The following is a 24561-nucleotide window of genomic DNA, read 5'->3' on the forward strand; positions in this document are numbered from 1 at the left end:
GGAGGAGAAATCTCTGGGAGTTCCAGTAGGGCAACATAAAATCCACTTACTGGGTTTCTATTGGCTATAACTCTATAAACAGATTACATGTGTGTACAGCAGAAGGTGAAATTAATTCAGAAACAGATGAACAGCACTGATGAACAAACAAGATAAAATGAAATAAACTGCACCTGAATACTGGAGGAGACATATCATAAAAATGGAGGACTGACCCACAATCTGGCTGTCCAACCTCTATTGCCCTCTCTCTTCTCACACTGTACATTATTTATGCAAAATTAAACCTGCTCCTATTCCTGCTTAGTCTGGCTTATCCACTCAGTTACCTCTTTATTGATCTCTCATCTAAGGCACTTCTGTAAATCCAGTCCACTCCTTCCAGCCTTGCTGCCATTAATGCCATTAAATATGGGTCTCTTATCACCAGATACTTTGAAGATATCTATCTTGTTGTCTCCAGATTATAATTCTGGGTTCATTTTCTAATTCAAAGGATAATAAAATAATCTTATCTTAGTAAAACTATGTTTATTTAAAGTTTGTGTCCTGTAAAAACACATTCTTGTGATTACCTGAGTTGTTTACTACTTTACACATTTACAAACTGTTCCTTATAACAAAAGAGAAATAAGCTGAGGTTGATTGGACTTACAAACATAATGACTTTTGAAAATTACAAAATTCATGTTACTCAAATACAGGGTTGGATATGTGATCACAGATTTTGGATACACAATCATTAGATACACAAACAGGATGAATGATCTCTTTATTATTCAAGGTGATATTTAAAATGCAATAAACAGTGCAAGCAGAACACCACCAATTTGGTAACATCATGAACTTAAAATAACTGTGTAGCAGTTGGATGCCAACCACACCGTGCACAGCTTTGAAGCGAAGGTGAAAACAGGTAGGAGGCGCAAAGTGGCATTTTGGTGCAAAATGTGTCTTGGACTTTAACCAGAAGCTAATCCCCATCTCACATTAATCTGCAGGTGCTTTGGTGATTTCTAACAAAATAAATCCATCCACTTTCTTCAGCTTATCCAATTCAAGGTCCCAGAGCCACTTGAGTCTCTCCCAGCTGCCCACAGGGCAAGAGGCAGGGTAGACCCTGTCCAGGTCGCTAGCCTGTCACAGGGCCAACACAGAGAGACAGACAACCGGTCACACTCACACTTATGGCCAATTCAGGATAACCTAAACCCACAAACTGCATGTTTTTGGACTGTGGGAGGAAGTTGGAGTACCTTGTAGAAAACCCACAAAGACACAGGGAAAACATGCAAACTCCACATAGAAAGGCCCCGGCCAGGTAATGGATTACAATTCAGGACCTTCTAGCTGGGAAAAAACAGTGCCACAAACGATTATTTTGATAGTCGACTAGTCACCGATTATTTTTGCGATTAGTCGACTAATCAGATCATCCATTGAACACAAAAACGTACAGCTTATTGCACCAGCAGCATCTGCTCTTATATAACTATCATTAGCTTACAGCTTTAAGTGTTTAAGGTATGTGCTAACTAAAAATAAAGACAAGATGATAGTTTATTAAATTTTAATGAAGTTTGCAGATTGTTTCGGTGAAGTTTAATAAACTCAGCTGTCTGCTCCTTGCTATCTAAAATATAACAGGACACCGGAGTATATTCTGGAGCATCTCACACTTCTGATAATCAGCTGTCTGCTTGATGTTTATTCAGCTGTGTAAAAACTATAACTTTAATCTCAGCCAAACCGATTTACTCAGGAACAAATAAAATACTGAAAAAAGCCAAACGATAACATTTTTAAGTTATCTAAGTGACTTATATATGTTTAACCTGAGTAGCGAAAAATGGCGGTGGGTTTGAAAACTATTTGCCGGGAGTCCGGTGTTCTCACGGGCTCTAGTGAGCCTTGCCCCCGGCTAGCTAACAAGCTAGTGGGTAACAGACGTCTCCGAAAACGTCGGAGCGCTTTTGAAAATATGTGTTCTTGATAAACTGAGCAGATATTTGAAGTTTACACAGCTACATTCTCGCCTGAAAATATGTTAAACGTTTATTTTGTGACCCAGAAAGAATAATAAGAGTAACATTAAAACTAACTAGCTCAGCCATGGGTTTCCATGGCTGAGCAGCTCCTGTAATGTGCCGCTGTCCCAGTACTTTTGTTGATGCAGAGTATAGTGTTAAATCTGCATCCTCTGATTTGAGAAGTGCAGTGCCATAATTAACTACTACCCACTGTGTTTTATCTCACAGTGGACAGTCATGTGCAAATACCACATAAATCAGACCAGATGATGCTGAAAAACTTTCTGATGAGTTGTTGTTGTGTCGCTTTGTACTTTTCAGGCAATTTCCAAGGAGATGCTTCTTATCGTTTGTTGAACTATCACGATGCCTCATACTCAACTTCTTGAGCCAAAAAAAACAGGTGTGCTTGAAAACATCCAGAGGATGCGTGTGCTCGGGAAATACTGCTTTGGGTGTGTCATGAAGTTTGTGCCTTTAAATTAGGGCTCTACTTGCTTTGGAATTGAATATGCATAACATAAAATTAACAATTTAATTTGAACCTTGGCTGTTACCATTACAAGCTAAAGAAATGTTCAAAGTCAAATGTTGCACTGTAAAAAAAAGTGGTCCCATTTCACATCCATGCATGAAGTTTGAATAAGTAAGCTTACAGCATCTGTTAAGGTGTCTGCTAACATCACCTGGCATCTTTCATTAGTTCCCCCCACCTTTTCACAGAAGGTTAAGTGATAAACTGGCATTTATAGCATGGCCTGCCAAGTAACACGGGTTAGAGAGCACACTGAGAAACTGACCGTGAAGTAATAACAAGCGAGCGTAGGCAAGAGATTTTCTATTAACACAAGGGGAGATGAGTTAAAAGGGTTGCTGGCTATGTGAAGACCAGTTTCTTCAACAAAACTGCCCCGCTTTAACAGCCTCCCCCCACCCCTACAGTACCACTGTGCAAACTTATCAGACTACAGCCATGAAGGAGCTTGAGCACCAGCTAGTGGTAAAGCCGTTTCACTGCCAAGACAGTCCTCACCAAACACATTAATCATGACCAGGGGAGTGTAAAATTCAATCGGCTCCTTCCATCCATTTCATGTGAAGCAGACTGAAGGCCGGCCTTGTAGTGCCTGAGAAAGGAAGGATGAAAAAAGGAGGAAAAAAGAAAAAGGAGCTCCCTGCACTTCATCAGAACCCCTACTTCATAACAAATGGAGTGTCTCTCTGGCGGAGGAGTGCCATCAGAAACACGCGTTCTCTCTATCCATTTAATTCCGGCAGTGGAGGAAGGGTCAGGGAGGGAGCAGTGGGTGCGTGTTCTGCTCTCCGCTCGCCGCTTCGCCAGTCACACAGTAAACTACCTTTTAGGAATTGTTTCTCAATAAGAAATGATCAGTCCATTTATCTGCACCAGGCGGGCCTGTCTCCTCACCCAGACCTCCAATATTTTTCGTTTGACCTGATCAGGGCTATAAACTAGACCGAGACACTTTCAATTTGTCACCCGAGGAGGCCTCTGCAAGTCCCACGCTACTGATTGCATCCTCCCTCCCAAATGTAAAAATTCCTCCTGTGCTTGAAGGCTTCTTTTTTTCGCCCATGCATACAGCTGCTTGGAAATAAAGCCTCTGATGCTATAAAAAATATTCAGAGAGATAATCGCATACATATATCCCAGAACATGTTATTTCTTCTAATGAATATGGTCAGATAAAATAGGTGCTAGTAGTTTAACAGATTATTCTTCAAGATTTTGCACGTGATTGCAAAAATTCCTATCTCTCTGCACAAGTACACTAATTACCATCTTATGTTGCACTCTTTTTAAATGCACCAACTATAGAAGCGTTCCCTTTTTTAAATAGCCTTATTATCAAGGTAATGACAGCAATGAGCATCAACCTCTAAGCGGATTAAACTTTTTAACTGTGTAAGTATCATGAAATTGTTAATGTTTAAGAACATTTACTGAGAAAAATCTTAACAGACTCAAATAACAAACAAGAATGTATTTCCCAATTTTTGGTCAAGCCACACAGTAAATAGGTAAAATAGTAACATCATCACATTTCTAATCATAAACCTAATCTTAGTACACTGCGAACCCCTCTGACAAACAAAATCTTGCAAAAGCTGTAAAAAAGCACTCATTACCAATTAAGTGGGGAAATATTAACCACAATGTTTTCTTTCAAAACACGTCTAAACTTTGAACAGGGGGTAATTACAAGTCACACATGGCTTGCTTTCCCATCAAGCGCTTTAAAACAGTTAAACATTCTTTGAATTGGATGGAACATGTCAATGATTTTTTGACAGTGCTGAAATATGGCGAGGAACGCTCAACCACATACGCACAACCTGTTCAAAACTGCTGCCTCGTCCGAGTCACATGCATGCTATTAATCACTGATACCTCCGGCTGTCAGCTAACATGTATGTGGTTATACAACACTAATGGGCAACTGAGTGGAACTGAAAAACACGTGTAGTAATGTAGCCTTTCATCTCTTACTTGTTTTTGTCCTCCACGAAGATGTCAGGTTGAGAAATTCATCATTCCCGTCAGCTGACAGTGAGACAGAAACACCATAGCTTAATGCGCCGTACCACCGAAGATCCTTAAAACAAAGAGCACACCAAATGCATAAGATGCATCAGCAGTGCCTTTGTGACAATGCGACTGAGCAAACTATGTTATAGGTGCATTGCATTGCAGTGCATTTAGTGTTTTAAAAGACACTCAAATGACCACATAACCTGGCATCACTAGATAACAACAGAAATGGCTATGAAAGAGCACAGGTGGGTTAACAGAGGCAAGAAAAACAAATAAAAGCAATCTGAATTTTAAAAAATGAATAACAGGAGGTAATGGAAATCATACAGTTGCAGTAATTTATGGAAATATTTGGTCGAATGGTCAACTAAGGGCTAAAATTCTGGCCTTTCTTCCAGCTTCTAACAATGATTAATAAATCATATTGATCATATTAAATCCCTCTTATACTAGGGAATTTAACCTTACAATGTAAAGTGGCTTGAAATGACTGTTGTTGTGCACTGGCGTTATATAACTAAGGTAAAATTGATCCATTTATAGACTGAGAAAGTATTCGCTTTAAAAAGACATGTGCAGTGTAAATGCTGGCCATCTCTGTGGAGACTGAGACATCATATGCATTATTTGAAATTCTCATTTAAAATATTGTCTTATTGTGATTATCTACACCATGGAAAGATATGTGTCTGCACCAACCCCCCCTCTTTATTTAGGCTGGCTACTGGCTGCTACAGCAAGTATGTAAGCTTTCTTCCTTGCTTTCATTTCTACTGTAAACTCCAACTCTTTCTCAGCATGCTTCATTTTGTTATCAAACCACAACCACCTGCATTAACTAATAATAAATGTGCAGCACAGGTTAGCCTCAAGACTTTAAGCAAAAAATCAGGCTTTCAACCCCAACCGAACTCACAGAAAGGTAAAAAAGAAAAGAAACTTTTACTCCTCAGGCCTGTAATTTTGGGACTCTTGTTATTGTTTGTTTAATTAGGACTCCTTCATAAAGTTTGCCCTGGCACAAGCTACCGCCTGAAAGTTAACATTATCGTCTCATCTTAAATCCGTCAGTTAACATCAGCAGCATCAGACTAAAAGCATCACTTTATGTAAGCATTGCCATAAATCTAGCCAGCTACATTACTAGCTAACAGCTTAAAGGCAAAATAGTTCAATGAGCAATAAAGCGTCCATGCTGTACACAACATCTTAACTTTATACCTTGTCTGTGTTGGGGCACAGTCTGGGGAAGCACTCAGTAGATATTCAGTAGATAATTGATGCAGTGAGTTTGGTAGAAATGCACGTAAAGATGGCGCCTGCTGCTCAGCCTGCATGTCAGGTGTGTGCCGTACACTGAAGCACCTGTAAAACGCTCACCTGCCATTCAGCTAGCCTTTGTATGCGAGACCTGGCTACCTTAAACCCATATCCCTCTTGTTCCAAGTAGCTTTCAAAAGACATACAATTATTGGTGTTAGAAGTTTGTTCTTCAAATAATTCACATTATTTGAACCCCTGGACCTTTCCACCCTCACTAGGAACTCCAAAGAGTTTTGTTATTTTTGTTTGATTGGTTTGTTGTTTGTGTGTATTGTAAAATTTTGTATGCAACACATATATCAAAAAATAAGGTTGCGACATGCTGTTTGGATTGTTTTGTAGTATCTAGTAACATGTGGCCCAAAGAGCATTTGCTGCACACTCCTAGAAGTTGGAGGAAAGCTTAAAGAAAAAAAGAGCATTTAAAAAATAAATAAATAAACCAAACAGAAAAGTCTCAGTTAAACAAAACTTACATCTGTGCCAAATGCGCTTAAATATACTCGTGCAGTGTCTACATTTCCGATTGTGTACACAGATTACTGCAGCTAGGGCCCAGGCGCTCATCAGACCGCACCTCCAAATGATCCACAAAGCAAGTTGTCACAGCAAAAGCAGCCGCTTACAGCACACGCACGTACCACAAGCGGAACAAATACACATACAGACACTGATAAATGCCTCTGCACTTACTGATGAGCTTCTGAATAATTGTGCCTCGGCGGCACTGTTTGCGGTGCAATGGTGACACCCCCCGGCGGACACATGTACTGCAAGAACACCAGTTAACCTTCTAAAGCCTGAAACATTAAATAATTTATAAAATTCAAATTTTCTGAAAATAGTATTTATTGAAACTTCTGTTGAAATTTAAAAGTCTATATAAAGACATTAATTTACATATATGCTACATCAGGCTATTTTGGGGGTAATTTATTCCTTATAAATTTAATGTGACATTTATTTTGGTTTTTCGGGAAGGGACAAAAAAAATAAAAAACCCAATATGCTGATGATGTAAAAGTCTCAAAAAAAATTATATATCAAATATAATGCACTTGGCTTTAAAGAGTTAAGTGAGCACAGCAAATGACACTCAGCACTTAAGTGTATGACAGTAAGGCTTTATTTGATGATGGGAGGAAGAGATGGCAGGTGGCAGGTTGTATCTCAGAGGTAAGCTGTTACACGGGTCTACAGATTACTGCTTTGGCTGCATACATACTCAGTGTCTGCACAAAATAAGAGAGAACAAGTCACCTCAAATATTTTCATCTGCAACAAGTCTACGAGGTGATCTTAAATGTACAGGTCTACATCAGAGCACAACTTAGCATGCAGAGATACTTTTAATCGTAGTCATCTAATTTGAATTTGTTTGCCTACCTACTGTTTGGTGTTTTGTTTGCATCTACAGTTATAACCTAAAAAAAGAAGAAGAAAAAACAGGCATGTAGATGTAAAATTTGGTGGCAGGAGTAACTGTACTGGTTTGATGCCAGCAGAGTATAATATCAAAACCTTTATTATACAGCTCACGGAAGCTTTCAGGGCCAAACACCTCTGAAGGAAAACAAAAAGACAAACTCATGAATCCATACATGTGGAATGTAAAAACCCTTTTACTAAACAGCTGCTTAGACAATACTCATGGACACAAAAACAAACAAATGAACTTGTTAAAACTATGAAACCATAAGAAGAAGTCAGATGTTTGCTACAGTGTCTTTTGAGGCTTTGGATGCACTTTACATCATCACAGGAACAAATGGCACTTCATTTGTTTTAGTTTCACAGCTTTTTGTTTACAATGTTTGGGTGTAATTTTCCCCCCCCTTACATCTACAATTACATTTCAAAATGAAATGCAAAACACACTGTCAAAATAAACTGGCACAAAGTGGTGACAAGGCCACTATGTCTGAGCTATACTGTAGTCGAGCGGTAAGAGTGTAAAACAAGGATCCAAAAGTAATGCTATCCCTTCACAGTATCATTATTGGAGGATCTCAGGTTGACTGAACAAAATCATGAGTTTTGGTATGCTGTAGATGTGTTGGAAATATATACCACTACATTCTGTATGAAGGAAAAGAAATTTATAAGACATCGAAATTAAATCTGAGGTTAAGTAAACTAATTTAAACATAAAAGGCACCCAGTTTGTGGGGAAAGCAAAATAACTACAAACAAACAAAAACCATGCTCTTAAAGGACACGCCCTCACAGACCAGGGTCTATCATCCATCGGCAACAGGAAACAAAATATAGCACTTTTAAAAAAAAAATGCAGCCTGGGACCAGGTGTGGACAGGCCTGTGGCACCGAAGCCCTTCCCTGGACCTGAGCCTGCTATGATTATATATATATACACACACACATATATATGAATGAACTACATGACCGTCCCAGAATGGACACTGGGTCAGGCACAGCCTAGACTCATTTCACATTCATTAGCATTTACTCTCATAGACTGAATATACACTACAGCACAGCCAAAACCGAGACACACTCAAATGGAGCAAGTTTAAATGTTTACATCAACATTTAAATTATACCGCTGAATCCCAGTGTAGCATGGCGACATAGTGTAGATGGGGTTGTGCAGGTGGACAATAAATATACATATATATATTACATCTTTATATACAGTGAAATGGAGAAGGGGCACAGTGGTAAATTATTCTTCCTCTTTTATCGTGGTGAAGTGATGAGGAGATTTAGAGGACCCTGGATCTCTTGCTGGCCAGCGAGCCATGCTAAAAGACACAAAAAAATAAAAATAATAATAATAAAACAAAATCAAAAAATACAGAAGCTGTGAGCTTGTTCACAGACTGTCTCCATACAACCCCAAATTCCAAATAAGTTGTTAAACTATGTAAAATGTAAATAAAAACAAAATGCAGTGATTTTCACATCTTTCTTCAAATCAGATGGAACGTAGAAATAAAAATAAAACGTTTTTTTCTTAAGAAAAAAAAAGGGTTGTTTTGAATGTCATAGCACCAACATGTCTGAGAAAAGTTAGAAAGAGCCCACATTTACCACTGCGTGGCATCCCCGCTGCTTTTAACAGTATGTAACCATCTATGAGCTGAGGAGACCAGCTGATGGACTTTGGATGGATTGTTGAGTAATACGATTGTCATAGGGGAGTCATATGATTGTTGGGTTGTAGGATCTATCTTACAATATAAACTGCCTGTTGTTGTGATTTGGCGCTGTACAAATAAAATTGAATAGAACTGAATTGAATAGAAGTCAATTAGATGAGAGACTAAATGTTTCTCCCACTGAAAATGCTACGTCAAGATTAACAGTTGTGTTCTACAGAATCGTTTGTTCTATGGATGATGATGAATCAAATTATTTGCAATTTTATGTTGAAGACCATTATTCTGAAACTCTACAATCTGTAGGCGCAGTCCCAGTTCACTTAATTACTTGCAAAATATTCCACCAGCCATTTCTTTTCAATACCCCCTTACTTTTCCAGCTTTTTGTTACGCCATCCCAGTTTTTTGAGACACGTTACTGCCAACAAATTCAAAATGAGCCACTGTTTAAACATTTGATACTTCCTATGTTCTCTTGTGAATAAAATATGGGTTTGCGAGATTTGCGCATCATTTTTATTTACATTTTTACACAGCATCGCAACTCTTTTGGAACTGAGATTAAAAACAAAACACAACAATTATTGCACAATATATATTTGAGATTAATAACAAATAATAAGCTGGTCAGCTTTAATTGTTTGACATACCTTGGCTTGCTTGTAAAAGTGAGGGGCCAACTCAACCAGCCAAGACGACTCAACAGCAGTCACGTCACGCATGTAGTATTTTGATGTCTGCACCACTTCATTGAAGACAACCCTGAAAGAATGCAACACAGAAATGTTTACAGCATGTTTCTCTCAAACATGTCCAAATAAAAGATGCTTTTAGAAACAGTTAGGCATTTCAGTTCTCTGCAAAGCCTTAAGATCATTACTGACACTTCAGCAGCTCAAAGAATGAACACTGACCACTTTGGAGGTTTCTCTCCGTACAGCACAGAGTTTGGGTGGATGTGAAGCTCACGATCGTCTCGTAAAGTCCTGGCAAAGGAAAAAGAATGACGGAGTGCACCAAGTGGTTTTTGTAAAAAACAAAACAAAACATGAAAACTGTTAAAACCCCTCAGGTGGGAAAACTGAGACATCTAATAAAGTGACAGACGTTTGTCCTTACCGGTAGGAACCAGAATGGTGAATGCGAGCTGCATTAGCAAAAAATCCAGAGACAATGCACTTCAAGATCACATCTGGATCACCTGTGCGAGACACACATCAAGAAGATTACGGTGAAACAGCTTAAAAACAGGAGACTTCGTGCCTAACAAGTCAGAATGTGTCTTGGACTGAATGTGTGTACTCGGCTGGTACAAGCCCAGAAAGAAAACGCATACCTTCACTGGATGTTCGCGGCACTTTAAACTTGTTCATGAGGCGCCGGAGCTGCTCTCGTACAGTCACAGCTCGCAGCAGACCCTTGTAGTTGAGAAAATGCTCCTGACACCACTGGGAGCTCTTCTGGTGCTGCCGGAAAGAAGTAAAAACACAAGGTCAGAGTTGACTTTACTCCAGGCTTTGGCAAAGTTCGTGGTCACAGTCTGAGGAATGTGCATACGTGCGCTCACAACTATACCTTAATGAATGCTTCATACACATTCAGCATGGTGAGGTGGTCTCCTTCTGCAACTGCAAACTTCCTGTGCTCGCGGGCCTGCAGGCAGAGATAACAAAAATAAATAAATAAATAGGATAATTATTTTGCTGACTTAGCATTTCTGCTAAAAATACAACATGCTCCGTCTGAGGGCCGGTTTCCACTTACAGCAGCTTTCTTCTGATTGGGTGGCACGACAAATATATTCTGAATCTGCATCATTGCTGCTATGGTAACAATCTCTTTGGAGCACCCAAAGTTTCCCGACTCTAGGAGCATCTTAGCAAACATGGGGCTGAGGGGAAACTCTGCCATCCGCACACCCATGGGATCAGTCAAACGGCCGTAATGATCCAAACCTGCCAAGAGACACAAAATTAGCGACGAGTCTGCATTTTGCACGAGGACATTTTACCTCGAAGAAGCTTGTGAGTGCAGGATTTTGAAAGCTAGTCCTATAGTTGAAGGACAAACTTTGCTTTTCCACTATTTCACATAATTTTTAAGGACCTTGTTTCTTACCTCCCAGAGCGTAGAGAAGCTCCAGTGCCTGAACCATAGTCTGAGCTGGAGGAGGCTAATAAATCATAATAAAAATAAAGGCAATTTTAAGCACAATATTTACTCTAAACGACACAATGGAGTGGTAATTAGCACTCTTAGGAGGCCATGACATCTTTAAAAACACAAACTGCATTCATTTTATAGTTGCTATGCACATTTCTCTTTCTAATAAAAATATAAACTACGATTCCTTTCACAGTGGCTGAACACATCACAGCTACTCTGTGGATTCAAAGCGAGCCACTCACAGAGAGAAAGCTGAACCGCAGCACGTTGTCAATGCCCAACGCTTTGAGCTGCAGGATGACAGGGGCCAAATTGGAGCGCTGCATCTCTGGCACAGTGGAAGCCGGCAGTTTCTCAAAGTCCTCCTCTGACAAAGGAACAGCAGCGATAAAGTGGACAGGGAGACATGCAGACAAGAAAAGACAGGGAAAGGGAGTTATAATGAACAAAAATGTAAATAAAAATATGTTCATTGCGTGTATCATATGGCTGGAGGTTCACACATACCCGTGTACAGTCGAAAGCATTTCCCAGGTCGGTTGCGTCCAGCTCTCCCCGCCCTCTGACTGGCTGAAGCCTTGGAGATGGGCGTGACCACCAGCGATTCAATGGCAGTGCAAGGATTATAGGCTCGCAGCTTCACAAACGCACAGTCAATGACAAATACAATTCCATTTATAGTGATGGAGGTCTCAGCTATATTAGTGGCCACCACAACCTGGAAGAAAAATTAAATGATATTGTGTTAATAAAGGTTTATTTGCTTGTGCTGGCTCATACGTCACCAGTCTGTACCATTTCTATCATTACAAGAAATTCATCATAACAGTAAAAGATTGTTAATATATGCCAAAAATGGCAGTTATTTCATCCATTAACTAAAAATGTTGATATGATTATCCAGCCTGACTTGCATCTTGGATTGTCCATATAAACACACAAAAACAAGATTTTTACCTTGCGAACAGAAGAGGGCACCCGCTCAAAGACCTTCATCTGATCGGCGTAAGGAAGACCAGAATACATGGGCAAAATTCTCAGGTGCTTCTTCATGCCGTACCGTGACAGAGTCCTGGCCTGATCCTGCAGCAGGGACACCACCTTCTCCACCTCCTCCTAAGGTGAAAAAGAAAACAATCGAAACCATTAAGAAACCTGGTATATGGGATGATTTGGTTTTTACTGTTTTCACACTGATGTCGAATAAAAGCTAGGTCAGTAAATGATATGGCTGCTAACCTGCCCAGTGAGAAAAGCCAGGACATCTCCATCATCCTCAGTCTCGTGAATCTTGAGCACAGTCTCCACCGTAGCTTTCACATAATCTGGGACAGGACTGAAAGCAAACCAAACATACCTCAGGAAAAACAACAACAACAACAAAAAGGAATATGCAAAAATAACAGACTATTTGCTCAGTTTGGATTCTGTGTGTTGCCTACCTGACGGTGTAGAAGATATCCACCGGGTAAGAGCGTCCCTCTACTGTCAGAATTCCACAGGTGTCTTTGCTCGGATCGCCGGACTCATTCAGGTTGAAGAAGTCATGGAATTTCTTCACATAATATTCGTATTTCAATTAATAAAATGGACATTAATAAAGCATTTAACCACTAGTTGATTTGTCTCACGTTTGAATGGAGGCATTATAATTGCATTAACATTAAAGAAGCCAACTACACTGCTTCCACAGCTGGCAGGCTTGGCAAAGATTTAACACATTAAACATTTAAAACTGAATTTAATGTGTGATTCACTTTAACCAAACCAAAGAAACAGTTGGTGCCCTCACTCTGACATTTGAGAAAGTTCACAACTTCCAGTGCCGTTTAGCTGAAAAACATGGCACGTGTAGATAAAAGCCTTTTTAAACTGAACGTACAGAACACATCTGATATGACATTTCAGCTGACTCGGGTAATGCTTAGCACAATCGTGGCCTGATTGTGTCTTTCTATCATCAGGGTATCGCAGATGTCAGTACAACGTGATCTGACCTGACATCAGCTTTCCCTCTGTCGGTCTTTTGTTTATCTTTTCTGTCTAATCAAGCAAATCTGCTCATCTTAATGATTCAGTCACCTTGGCATCAAGAGTGGCAGAGGCCACAATCAGCCTCAGGTCTCGTCGCTTCTTCTGAATCTGCCGAAAAATCGGAGAGAAACGGATGAAAGTCAGAGGAATGAGCCACAACTTTCTCTCCTACTTAAACAGCTGTAAATTAATGAGTGACATTAACGTAAAATTTAGATTCGTTTCAGCGGGCATTACCTTCTTTAGCAGACCAATCGCTATGTCTGTATAGAGGGTCCTCTCATGCGCCTCGTCTAGCATCAACACACTTTGGGTGAGGGTACAATGAAGAACATTAGTTGCAAAAAAGTAAACATTAATTAATACTTTATAACAAAAACAACTTTACATGTAAGAGTTAGGATTTTTAGCAGATATCTCAGTGTGAAGATCACAGGCCAGCATCATGACAACTCTGTGTCCTGGTTTTGTACATGCGGCCTCCCTAGTAACGTATTTGCCATGCAGAGAAAAGGGACTGCTTAATGGCTCTATTGCAATCATGTACCTGTACTTTTTCAGAAGTGGATCAGACATCATCTCTCGCACCAGCATGCCATCTGTTAGAAACTGAAGCACACAGGTGCAGTTAAGCACTGAAGGACATTTACAGAGAGATTCAATGAAATTTCTGCCCATGGGTTACAAAGATCCAGTGATCACAGCCACACACTTTCCTGAAAACAAGGTTTCTTATCTTTAGATTATGAGATATTTTCCCCCAAATAATGACATATTAGTGTTAGGACTTCCCCCCAAATATCAGTATTGCTGAGGCTGATCCCCAATTAGCCTCTTAAAATATTGAGAAACATTCACAATTCACATCCGATGATAAGTCTGAGTTGTTTTTCTCAAATACGACCTCTAAAACATTTTTTCCCCCCCACACAAACAGAACTGGGCTTTCCTACAACCACACATGTAAAACGCTTATCGCTGAGGCCACAAACACAACTGACAAGCAAATACCTTGATCCTCGTAGCGTGGGGATCAGAACAGTCATCGAATCTAATAGTGTAGCCCACCTCATGGCCCAGCAGGGCCCCTCTCTCCTCTGCCACACGGTTAGCTACCTATCAGCAGGAAACAAAGAGGGGCGAAAATACAGAGTTTAAGGAATGTGTGTGACCTTCGGTGTGAGCTGAACTGCTGTGAAGGGAATGACATTGGCAAACAGCGAAGGAGCCGCGCAATAAGAGGAGATCAGTGGGGTTCTTACAGAGATAGCAGCCACACGTCGAGGCTGTGTCACTCCAATCACCTTCCCCTCCGCTGCCCAGCCAGCCTCCAGCAGGTACTGATGAAAATCACATGAAAAAAGAGAAGGTAGATCCAAAAAAGGAGGGAAGTACAAAGCATGAAAAGTGGACTGTGCATAAATTACATTCTAGCTGATGTGGTCCAAACACTTGCTTTCAAAAGAGGCTCCAAAAAGCACCAAAAAACAAGGTCATGTTAAACCGCTGTGGGAGTTAATCCACATGAAAAGGTGTGAGTCACTGCAGCATGACTTTGAAGGTACCCCACCACCCCCCCTTTTTTTTCCCTGACTGCTATCATAAATGCAAGAAAACGGTTTTTTGTCATTCATCTTTTATGCCATAAATGTTGCATGGAGTAAATCACACTAACCTGAGGTATCTGTGTCGTCTTCCCACATCCAGTCTCACCAACTATGATTACAGTCTGGAAGCTCTCAACCAAGTACAATATGTTGTTTCTGTGCTGGAGGGGCAGCAGTAACGAGAAGCACTTAATGAACAATTAAACAACAAGCACAGGGGATCACAAAATAACCCTGTAACATTAGAGCAGGTGCAAAAGCGGTTTAAAAACCTTAAAAACGGGGAGTTTCTGTCGCTGCTTCTCTATGGAGAGTGCGGTGTGGGGGTTGAAGATGATGGGGGAGCCGGTGGTCTCTGAGTTCAGCTCCCGCTCCTCTGAGATCCCCGGTGCCTCAGAGCCTGAAGCAGAGCAGATGGTGAAGGAGGAGAAGATAAGATATTTTATTTAAACGCAGGCAGGCTGAGGAAAAAGGGACTTAGGAGGATTTGATTTGGTGCAATGAACATGTCATGGCAGAGCGATAAAAGAAAGGTTTCGGCGCACACAAACTCCATCATGTGTGTTATTGTACCCTGCTCCACAGTGCGTGTGTCTGTTTTCCTCTGGAAGGTTATAGTTTGATTCCGCGCAGTTAAACCGAGCTGATCTGCGCCGGCTGCAGAAATCACGCAGCTGCCGTGAACGCCGCTGCAGCCGCACCGAGACTCGCTGGTCGACGTTAGCAGCTCACGCTAACAAATACAAACCCAAACAAACCACCAACAAGCTAATCTATCCTCTTTTATTCCTACTTACCCGGCTTCCAAAATTTCATCGTGGAGAGGGGAGCCGCCATCTTGGCTTCTACGTCACATATCCCCCCCTTTGCATAGCCGGGGGATGACGTCACAAGCTCTGTTTCCTTCGTTTTTATGAACGATGTCAGCTCGTTCAAAAACAGGTGCAAGGGGAAGTTTACGCTGACTTTTCAAGCTGTTAATTACATACGTCATAAATACTACATTTCAATATATACGCACACTGGACATTTTATTAGGTACATCTCGGTAGCACCAATTTGGAGCCCTTTTGGCTTCTGACCCGCCTTCATGGCACGGGTTCAACAAGATGGGAAGGGTTGTTTAAAAACTTTGTGCTTTTTATGCTGATGCCACCATTGTTAACTTGGAAATCTAGTGTCACTTTGTGTCATTGTGAAGTCATATAATATTGTATTGAGATATTGTTTTAAAAGCTCAAACAAAGAAAGTGCTCATGTAAAGTTCGGAGATGATCCAATAGAAACTAAAGTTTTTTCCTAGCCATATGATTGGAGCAGAACTGATGATGCAGACAGCATGTTAACACAGAATTCATGCAGCGTGTGATTTTGTGAAACTTTATGGTATCATTGTGACATCGTAGGGCGTGTGATATAAAGCTCAGTTGTTCAGTTTACTTTTTGAAATTTTTTAGCTTTAGTTTAGTTTTTATTAGTTTCAGTGTTAGTTCTAGTCTTTTTATTTATTAATGTATGTCCGGGGTGGGGAACTCAAGGCCTCAAGGGCATATTTGCACCGCACAAGACACTAAATAATGTGAATTGCACAACACTGGTCATTATATTCTTCATTTCCAGTTAATACTTGTACAGCTGCTGTTATTGTGTATATATATATATATTTATATTTCTTCATACATTCTTATATAGTTCTATACTGTGTACTGTGTATTTTGTTGTGCAGTTATTTTATTTTTTAACTTTAATTTATATATTTTATCTTATTCCTTCCTAGTTAAATTTACCCTTTTTAATTTTCATATTTATTTCCTATCTTATTCATAGCCTTTTCTTTTTAGGTCACGAGCAGTTGTCTAAGAAATTCACTGCATATCGTACTGTGTATGACTGTGTACATGACAAATAAAATTTGAATTTGAAATCAACACTGTGGCATAGCAACATTTGCACTGTCTGGGAATGATCAAGGAAAAGCTGCTGGTGACCTTTTACCACTCCACAATAGACCGTGTGTTAACATGGTGCCTCACAGTGTGAGATGCTGACTGCTCAGTAGCTCTACAGAAGGTCACCCCCAGACCGGCCCAAAAATTAATAAATCAAAAAAAAAAAAATCACTGGCGGCCTCTTTAACATTAAACACACGCTACCGTTACACAGAGCCCAAACATTGTAAAAGACTGCTCCCACCCTGCCTACCTGCTGTTCGACCTCCTGCAGACACCGCAGGTAAATAAAAATTTGTGGCCATTACCTCTCGCAACTATACATACAAAACAGTCACAGTAAAACACTCACAAATATTCTTCCAATGACAGTTTCAGTTTTCATTCAATCACTTTTTAAATTTAGATTCAATAAACAAGAGACCACCTCTTTGAAAATGGAGGCCAAATAAAGCCCATGTTTAATGATTCCCAAAATTTTGATCAGAAAATACAAACCTTTCAAACACCAGCTGCATATCTAATATAACAGTACCATTGCATTAACTTTGCATGAACTGCTTTTTTTTTTTTTGAAGTTCTTCATGATAAAATACTGAAAAATGTTTAATCAAACAAGGCATAAATACAAATAAATCTGCATAATACAAGCTGGATTTAAGAAAGGGGACAATGCAGACATTTTTCAGACAAGTTTAAATTAATTTCAACACAAGAACTAAGACTTTCTCATACGTAGCTTCCAGATCAAAGACATTAAATTAAAATAATTCTAACAGATCAGGTTTGACTTAAATCTGTTAATTGCATATGACCACAACATGCAAGTTTCCTCACTTTTTCCACTGAGGAACATGTATGGAGAGATAAATTTGATAGTTATCTGTTCCTGCAGCACATTGACACTAGTGACACTGAGATAGGATATTAGCCAATACACGCTCTTACAACCAGCATTTATTTCAATATTAAAAGTTAGACTCCAGCTACAATTTTCACATTCGTTAAATTTGACAGCAGATCTTTAGAAATACTAAGAAATTGAAGGTTTATATCCACTTGAGGGGGGGGATGGAGTTCTATTTCACAAGAAAACATAACTCCAGCCTTCAAAATACAGACATACATATACTGTAGCTGGTAACCATAACAGTAAGCTGTAATATGCTGTACTTTAAGGCAGCTAAGATCTTAAAAAAAAAAAAAGAAAGAGACAAATATACATAAGGTAGATTGGGGGATTAACAGTGAAGCCACAGATTGAATCTTTTACTAGTACTTCTGTTCATCCGGTATGGTGGATTTTTGTCCCTGAAATAAAAGGAGACATTTAACATTCAACCGTGGACTGATTGAACCCTCTCGACTAAATGATGACACGCTGTTTTTACTGTCCTGCACCTGTCACCTGACTGGCCAGCCCGTGAGCAATAACCCGCGAGAACAGTGGCCATGCTCGCTATTCGTTTCCGCTTCACCCCGAAATCGATGTTCATGTCGCTCATCAAGCTACTGTTTATAAAAATTTATACCGATTCAACCAAATGGTTTCCTGTGCCTTTAGTGTTTTAACAGACAAGTGTTGAAGGAAATGAATGAATCAAATATGCCTTCAATAGAAACTCAAAGAAAAAAAAAAAAAAAAAAATAAGACAGTATTTGAACATTTTCATTGCGGTGTTCTTCCTGGATCTTCCAAAGACAATTCCCATGATGCACTGCACACTGAGAAGCCATACTTTATGTAGTAGCACTGATAATCCCATACCACTGAGTTCTTGTATCTTGACAATTTACTTTAGCAGAAATGTTCAATGTTTTTAGTGTCTTACAGATTCCTCCTCAGTCAAAATGTAGAGCTGTGTAAAAGATTATCCACACCACCTGATCAAGAGAGAGAGAAAAAGATGTGATTACACTGACAATCAAAGCGTGGGCCTCAGACCTGACAAATTTCAAACTGAGCTGAAGAAAACCATCAGATAGCCTTAAAAACACTGATGTAATACAGAACTTTTGGTACCTTCACACTGTATCATATTCATCTCTCACAAGAACATGTATTTATGTTGTAAGGTAGACCCTACAATAATACAGAGAAAAACCCAGCAATCACATGACCCCCTATGAGCAAGCACTTTGGCAACAAACCAAAATTTTCTGGTAATGGTTCTCAGCACATATGCTCTCTTTTTTTCCAAAACAAACTTCCTGCTGGGCTGTGAAGCTTAATACACAGAATTAAAACATAACCATCACAAATTTGGATTGAATTTTAACAGAAACTTGCTATTTGTAAACACGTTTGGATTTACTGCATATCTGGGGGAATATCACAATGAAGTTGGATGAGAATCTTTGTTTCCATATTGAAACTATTATATATGTGATGCAGTCACCTGATTTGGACCATTTGAAAGAATGTCATGTGCTTGGCATATGAGAAACTATAAATAGCACATCATTGCCCTGCCTGCAAAACTGTGGTTTCTACACACACGTATGAATCTGCTGTCAGATGTCGGACAGGCAAATATTTTAGAGAATTCAAACAACCATCAACATCAAGCTACACTCCTGAGTGTCTGTACTCAGAGCCACAGTGCCAGATATTTAATCTAAAAAGGACCTAGTTCAATGAGGTGGTATTTTTTCTTTGTTTGTTTGGGGTTTTTGCTCTTCAAAAACAGAAAAAATACTACTATAGAACCAAGTCCACCAGAGCTTATATTATTTTTTTTACATGCTGTAGTGCCATTTGTGGGAGCATTTCAAGTTGCTATACATCAATACAACTGTTATAGCCCATATTTTAATAATATGTATGCATTAAATCCATAGTAATTACATAAATTGCAAAAAAGTGCAATAAACTACAAAAAAAATTGAAAATCGCTTTTGTTTTGTTTACATATATTTCTACTTGGAGAAATTTAAGAGGTTTATCCCTCAAAACTTTAAATACAATAAAGTTGCAAAAAATAGTTTCCCACCACAGGAAATTTATTTTGAGTGTCTTCATAGTTTTATTTTGGAGATACAGCAATTTTTATATACTGCAGGAAAAACAAAAAACAATCCTATGATGCAAATTTGCAAAGAAAACAGCATGTGCATCATTTCACTGTGGGAAGTGTTACGAACAGCTGATAGGAACGGCAAAGCGTGTTTCTGGAATATTATGTTTTTGTTCCTGCAAGCGCTTTTTATGCAATTTTTGCAAAGCTATATGTGGAACGAAACCGTGACCGAGGACAAGCTGATGGCATCAGATGTAAGTACAACTCCTCCGGTTTCATATGCAAAACAAATTATTGCGCTAGCTTACACGGTTCAGGTTCTACAGGGATTTAACAATAGTTACGCAAAACGGAGCGTGCTGCTCTGACCGGCTTTAAAGGGTTAACAATGACTTTAAAAAAATAATATAAAATAGTGTGCAACACCACTGAAGTTTTTTTTTTTTTTTTAAACTCTCTTTTCAACCAACGGCAGTCACTCTCCAAATATCTTCTGCTTAGCTTTCCGAGCTTCCCTCGGGTCCTCTTAATCAGCGGTCTCCAACCTTTTTTGCGCCACGGACCGGTTTATGCCCGACAATATTTTCACGGACCGGCCTTTAAGGTGTCGCGGATAAATGAGGGAGGGGCTAATAATCGGCTCAGTCATTTTTAATGATTGTTGAAAGCCCAGATCGTAATCGTGATTAAAATTCAATTAATTGAGCAGCCCTAATTTTTATTATATTTATCATATCACTGTTTATAGCAAGATGACAAAGAACATCAAACTATTCACTAATGAATACATATTTATTGCTCGTCTTTGCAAGCTACATATTAATCATATAAGATAAAGTCATTAACTGCAGGCACTGTTAGTGTAATTGCTTGATGAACACTTATTTACAATAATGCATTTCAACAAATTCCAGCGACACCAAAGTGCCACTGCACTAAAGATTTAATCTTTCATCCTATTTGTAACAGTTTTGCATTTTAGTGTTACGTTCATTGGGAATGGAAGAAACACAAAAAAATTTTCAAAGATCAATAAAAACGGCACGAAAAGCCCAGACAGTGGATGCTTTTCATTGCTTTTAACACTCCGTTTCACTTCAGCTCTTTGTATGTTTGAATTTCATGAATTTCTGTGGCTGGCTGACGGATCAACAGCAGCACATACTTTGTACACTGCCTCCACTGACACAGCTCTCTAGAGGTAAATGGGCCATCCTTGAACTGCTAACATACTACAAATGTGCTACCCTTGCTTAACCCAATGTGACATCTAACATGAATTTACATGCATGTACACCAGGAACCAAAATAGCCTATTTTGAAAGTCTAAGAAGTTTTGTTATACTTCAACAGTTTATACATTTTGAAAGACATTACTAAACCCACCAGAAACAGGGCAAAAGATGTCATGAAGCCTTCTTTGGTGAGTTCCCACGTGCCCCCATACTCTTCCTCATCGATCTGCTGAAAGCTGCTGAAGTATACATACAGGACGCCAGCATTGATAATGCAGAATCTAAAAAGCGCACACAAACACACAAAGATGTTAGCTTTTCAGTGTTTCCTTTGGTACAACAGGATATGTAAAGGGTCAGTGAAAGATGTAAGGTTTAGACAAGCTGTACACAATACTTACATGGCTATTCCCAGAAACCCTTTTAGTGGTGCTACACCCCACATCACACCAAGGACAATTGCAATAATTTGTCGGAGCCAATAAATCACATCTAAGAACTCGTCCTGTGGAATAAAACAAACATTTTATTTAACAGGTCCTAAAACAGCAAAACAGCCCAAGACCATCACACCACCACCACCATGTTTGACTGTTGGTATGATGTTTATAAGAAATGCCCTGTCAGTTTTATGCCAGTTGTAACAGATTTTGTGGGGAAAAAGAAAAAAAAAAATCAACTTTTGTCTAATCAGTTCAGAGAATATTTTCCCACAAGTCATGAAGATCATCACGATGCTTTTTGGCAGATGTGAGACAAGCCTTTGTGTTCTTTTTAATCAGCAGCTCTCCAATAGATGCAATTTTTGACCAGTCTTTTGTTGCGGAATCATGAACATTGTGCTTAACTGAGGCAAGCGAGGCCAGAAGCTCTTTAGATGTTGTTCTGGGTTCTTTTGTGTCCACCTGGATGAGTCGACAAAGCACTCTTGGAATAGTTGTGTCCAGCACTCCTGGGAAAGCTCACCACTGGGCCACCACAGGTTCTCTCCATTTGTGGATAACGGCTCTCACTGTGGTCCACTGGCATCCCGAAGCCTTATAAATGGCTTTGTAAACCTTTCCAGACTGTCAAGATTCTTATTAGGTATGTAGCCGGGGGGGGGGGGGGGGGGGGGGGATTATTTTTTCCACTTTAATAAATGAACTCATCTTTTAAAACCTGCATTTTGTATTTACTCGGGTTACCTTTGTCTATACAGCACTGTATGTTGACATACTCAGCTACATGTTCTGCATCCAGTACTGAGTATACCACTAAAATAAATACATTTTAGTGGTATAAATAAATTCTCTTATAGGGGCATGTCAGTGATATTATCGACCAACCAATATATCAGTCAGACTTTGAAAGGCTTGCAATATTTATTAGGCAATGAAATTCGTTATGAATAACCACAAACAAGAGCAATATCTGAAAGTAGGGCTAAATCACCAAGACGATTAACTCTACTCCCTTTAGATCTGACAGCTAGCCCAGATTAATCCTTCGCAGCCATACCTCCATGACTGCCACATTACACGCTTTCACAACTTTGAGGCGACTAACAACAAGAGCACTAACATAACAAAAAAGGACAAACTGACTGACCTTCTCTTCCCAAACAGCGTTACTGTTGAAGGCTTTGCTCCATGTGGACTGCTTTACACCTCCATTCACTAGATGACTTTCTTCTTTCCGCTTTGAAATGCTCGTCATTCTTTGCGCTTTCTTTCAGCGACACACGTGGAAAAGTTACACTCCAAGCTCGGTGACACCTACAGGTAGATTTCACTATTCTTCTCCGACCGGAGGCAGAAAGTGCTGGGAAATATTTGAAGGTATTAAGAAAATCTACGCTTCGCTGAGCTGACAGGTTTCAGAAGCTAACCGTAAAAGGGAGTCTGAGCATGCGTAATATCGTTTGAACCCAGCCAGCGACGGCCAATCAGAGAGTGCGACGTTTCTGCGCCGCTATTCCTCAGAATCGCTATAAATTCCACAGCGACCTCTGATGGTGAAACTCAGAAACTGACACATATATTGGCATCTATTATATTTAGTCAGCTTCTCCATTTCTATTACAGTTAAATCTGCCATCTATATTGATAAGCTATCCAGAACTGTATATGTAATTATCTTATTATTACCTTTTGTTTATCCAAGTAAAAGTCTCACTGATTAGACGTTGGAGCACAAGAAGTATTAACTAACTTAAGCTATTATTCTGGGCTGATTCTTTCAACCATTTATTTATTATCTCCTTTGGTTTTTGAGATCTGGTTTTAGTGACTTGGTTTAGTCATTTTTATTTTCAAAGTAAATCAGAAAAGAAATCTAAATGGTAAATGGCCTGTATTTGTATAGCACTTTACTTAGTCCCTAAGGACCCCAAAGCGCTTTACACTACATTCAGTCATTCACACACTGGTGATGGCAAGCTCCATTGTAGCCACAGCTGCCTTGGGGCGCACTGACAGAGGCGAGGCTGCTGGACACTGGCGCCACCGGGCCCTCTGACCACCACCAGTAGGCAACAGGTGAAGTGTCGGAGCTGGGCGACCAGCAACCTTCCGATTACAAGATGAACTGCCAACTCTTGAGTCACGATCACCCCAGAGAGATTATAGTCCTCGTCTGACCTGGGAAAGCCTTGGAAGCCACCAGGAGGAATGGAAAATTGTAGCTGGAATACCCTGTGTAGGATACTTCAGATACGCAGAAGAAAATGGGTGGATGGATCTTTGAAACTGCAGAAGTACCCCCAGAGTACAAATACGCCTCCTTGAAAATCACTGTTGTAATGTTGACAAAAAGTCAAAAAATTCAGAGTATATAAATTACTGGCATGCAGCTATGAAGACCAAAAAGGTGTATTTTTATGTAAGCTGCATAAAAAAGGTTCCATGGTTATTTTCTTTAACCCTATGATTATTCAGAGATCTCCACATCAGAGACTTCCACAAATAGCACATGTTAGCTCATGGAGCGGCACCTAATGACTAATCAACTGATCTGTTGATCTCAATAAGCCAACCTTTCATTTGGTCTGTGAGACCGCTGCTTTTTCTTGTTTGCTGAAGAACTGTGGCAGCTCTGAAGTATATTGCAAAACTAAGGGATAGTAATAAGGACAGTGTTCTGCATGTCTTGTGGTGAGAAAACATCAAAAGCGCTTCAGTGGATGTGAGCATGTATAAAAACAGAGAAAGGTGTTTCCCTGCATGCTGTGTCAGGACTTCTCCAAGGTATCAAAATAATTACAAGAGGGGGTTTTTGGTCTTTTTTTTTTCATGTGAAATCCTGGATTTTTTTCTTCTCTAGCACCAGCTTGTTATATAAATAATACATCATAAAAAATGGTCATTAAATAAAAAGTTTGGGATCTATAGTTATATATAGCCTATGCAGAGATTTCCTAAAATAGCATTTACCACAAGCAAGCTGCAAGATTTATATGTTTTGATTAAAAAATGAAATCACAGAAATAATGTGTGACTTAACGAGCTTGCAAAGAAAAGCATCTGGACTTCTTTAGT

The 24561-nt window shown here is 39.6% G+C and overlaps 3 protein-coding genes across 8 annotated transcripts in view; all 3 read right to left on the minus strand.

The window, feature by feature from the left end:
• Positions 1-6277, minus strand: part of LOC309697274 (uncharacterized protein) — a 207073-nt gene extending 200796 nt beyond the window's left edge. For all 5 annotated transcript variants that reach the window (XR_014273780.1, XR_014273781.1, XR_014273782.1 and 2 more), the window contains exons 1-2: positions 5809-6277; positions 4543-4648 (exon numbers count right to left, since the gene is read on the minus strand). The gene's annotated coding sequence lies outside the window, so the exon portion shown is untranslated. The remainder of the gene's footprint in view (positions 1-4542; positions 4649-5808) is intronic.
• Positions 6278-7018: 741 nt separating this feature from the next.
• dhx35 (DEAH-box helicase 35) lies at positions 7019-15909 on the minus strand. 2 transcript variants are annotated; one of them, XR_014273683.1, is made up of 22 exons: positions 15637-15909; positions 15112-15239; positions 14908-15000; positions 14495-14572; positions 14244-14348; positions 13780-13841; positions 13470-13539; positions 13281-13340; positions 12641-12753; positions 12438-12534; positions 12156-12314; positions 11706-11916; positions 11441-11565; positions 11151-11205; positions 10797-10987; positions 10608-10685; positions 10369-10498; positions 10152-10233; positions 9947-10018; positions 9683-9794; positions 7297-8672; positions 7019-7142 (listed from the first exon to the last, which is right to left on the minus strand). XR_014273683.1 is itself a non-coding variant. In XM_082518340.1 (21 exons), the coding sequence occupies exons 1-21, from the start codon at positions 15674-15676 to the stop codon at positions 8634-8636; spliced, it is 2100 nt and encodes a 699-aa protein (XP_082374466.1). In that variant the 5' UTR covers positions 15677-15909; the 3' UTR covers positions 7019-8633. The 2 variants fall into 2 exon arrangements, 1 of the variants encoding a protein (XP_082374466.1); XM_082518340.1 differs by having other exon boundaries at positions 7019-8672.
• Positions 15910-17216: 1307 nt separating this feature from the next.
• On the minus strand, positions 17217-22962 carry rab5if (RAB5 interacting factor). The gene is made up of 4 exons (XM_082517494.1): positions 22634-22962; positions 21445-21548; positions 21195-21324; positions 17217-18672 (listed from the first exon to the last, which is right to left on the minus strand). Exons 1-4 carry the CDS (start codon positions 22739-22741, stop codon positions 18631-18633), a joined length of 384 nt encoding a protein of 127 aa, XP_082373620.1. The 5' UTR covers positions 22742-22962; the 3' UTR covers positions 17217-18630.
• Between the last annotated feature and the right edge of the window lie 1599 nt (positions 22963-24561).

Source organism: Aulonocara stuartgranti (assembly GCF_965226115.1).
Source record: "Aulonocara stuartgranti genome assembly, chromosome: 20".
Taxonomy (NCBI): domain Eukaryota; kingdom Metazoa; phylum Chordata; class Actinopteri; order Cichliformes; family Cichlidae; genus Aulonocara; species Aulonocara stuartgranti.

Coding starts and splice junctions, on each gene's coding strand:
- dhx35 (XM_082518340.1), bottom strand. CDS start 15,676: ATGGCGGCTCCCCTCTCCACGATGAAATTTTGGAAGCCGG. Junction 12,754..13,280: donor CTGCCACTCTTGATGCCAAG/GTGACTGAATCA, acceptor TATTATGTGAAG/AAATTCCATGACTTCTTCAA. Junction 11,206..11,440: donor TGCGGTTCAGCTTTCTCTCT/GTGAGTGGCTCG, acceptor ATGATTTATTAG/CCTCCTCCAGCTCAGACTAT.
- rab5if (XM_082517494.1), bottom strand. CDS start 22,741: ATGACGAGCATTTCAAAGCGGAAAGAAGAAAGTCATCTAGTGAATGGA. Junction 21,549..22,633: donor ACGCTGTTTGGGAAGAGAAG/GTCAGTCAGTTT, acceptor TTTATTCCACAG/GACGAGTTCTTAGATGTGAT. Junction 18,673..21,194: donor CATCTTTTGCCCTGTTTCTG/GTGGGTTTAGTA, acceptor TCTCTTGATCAG/GTGGTGTGGATAATCTTTTA.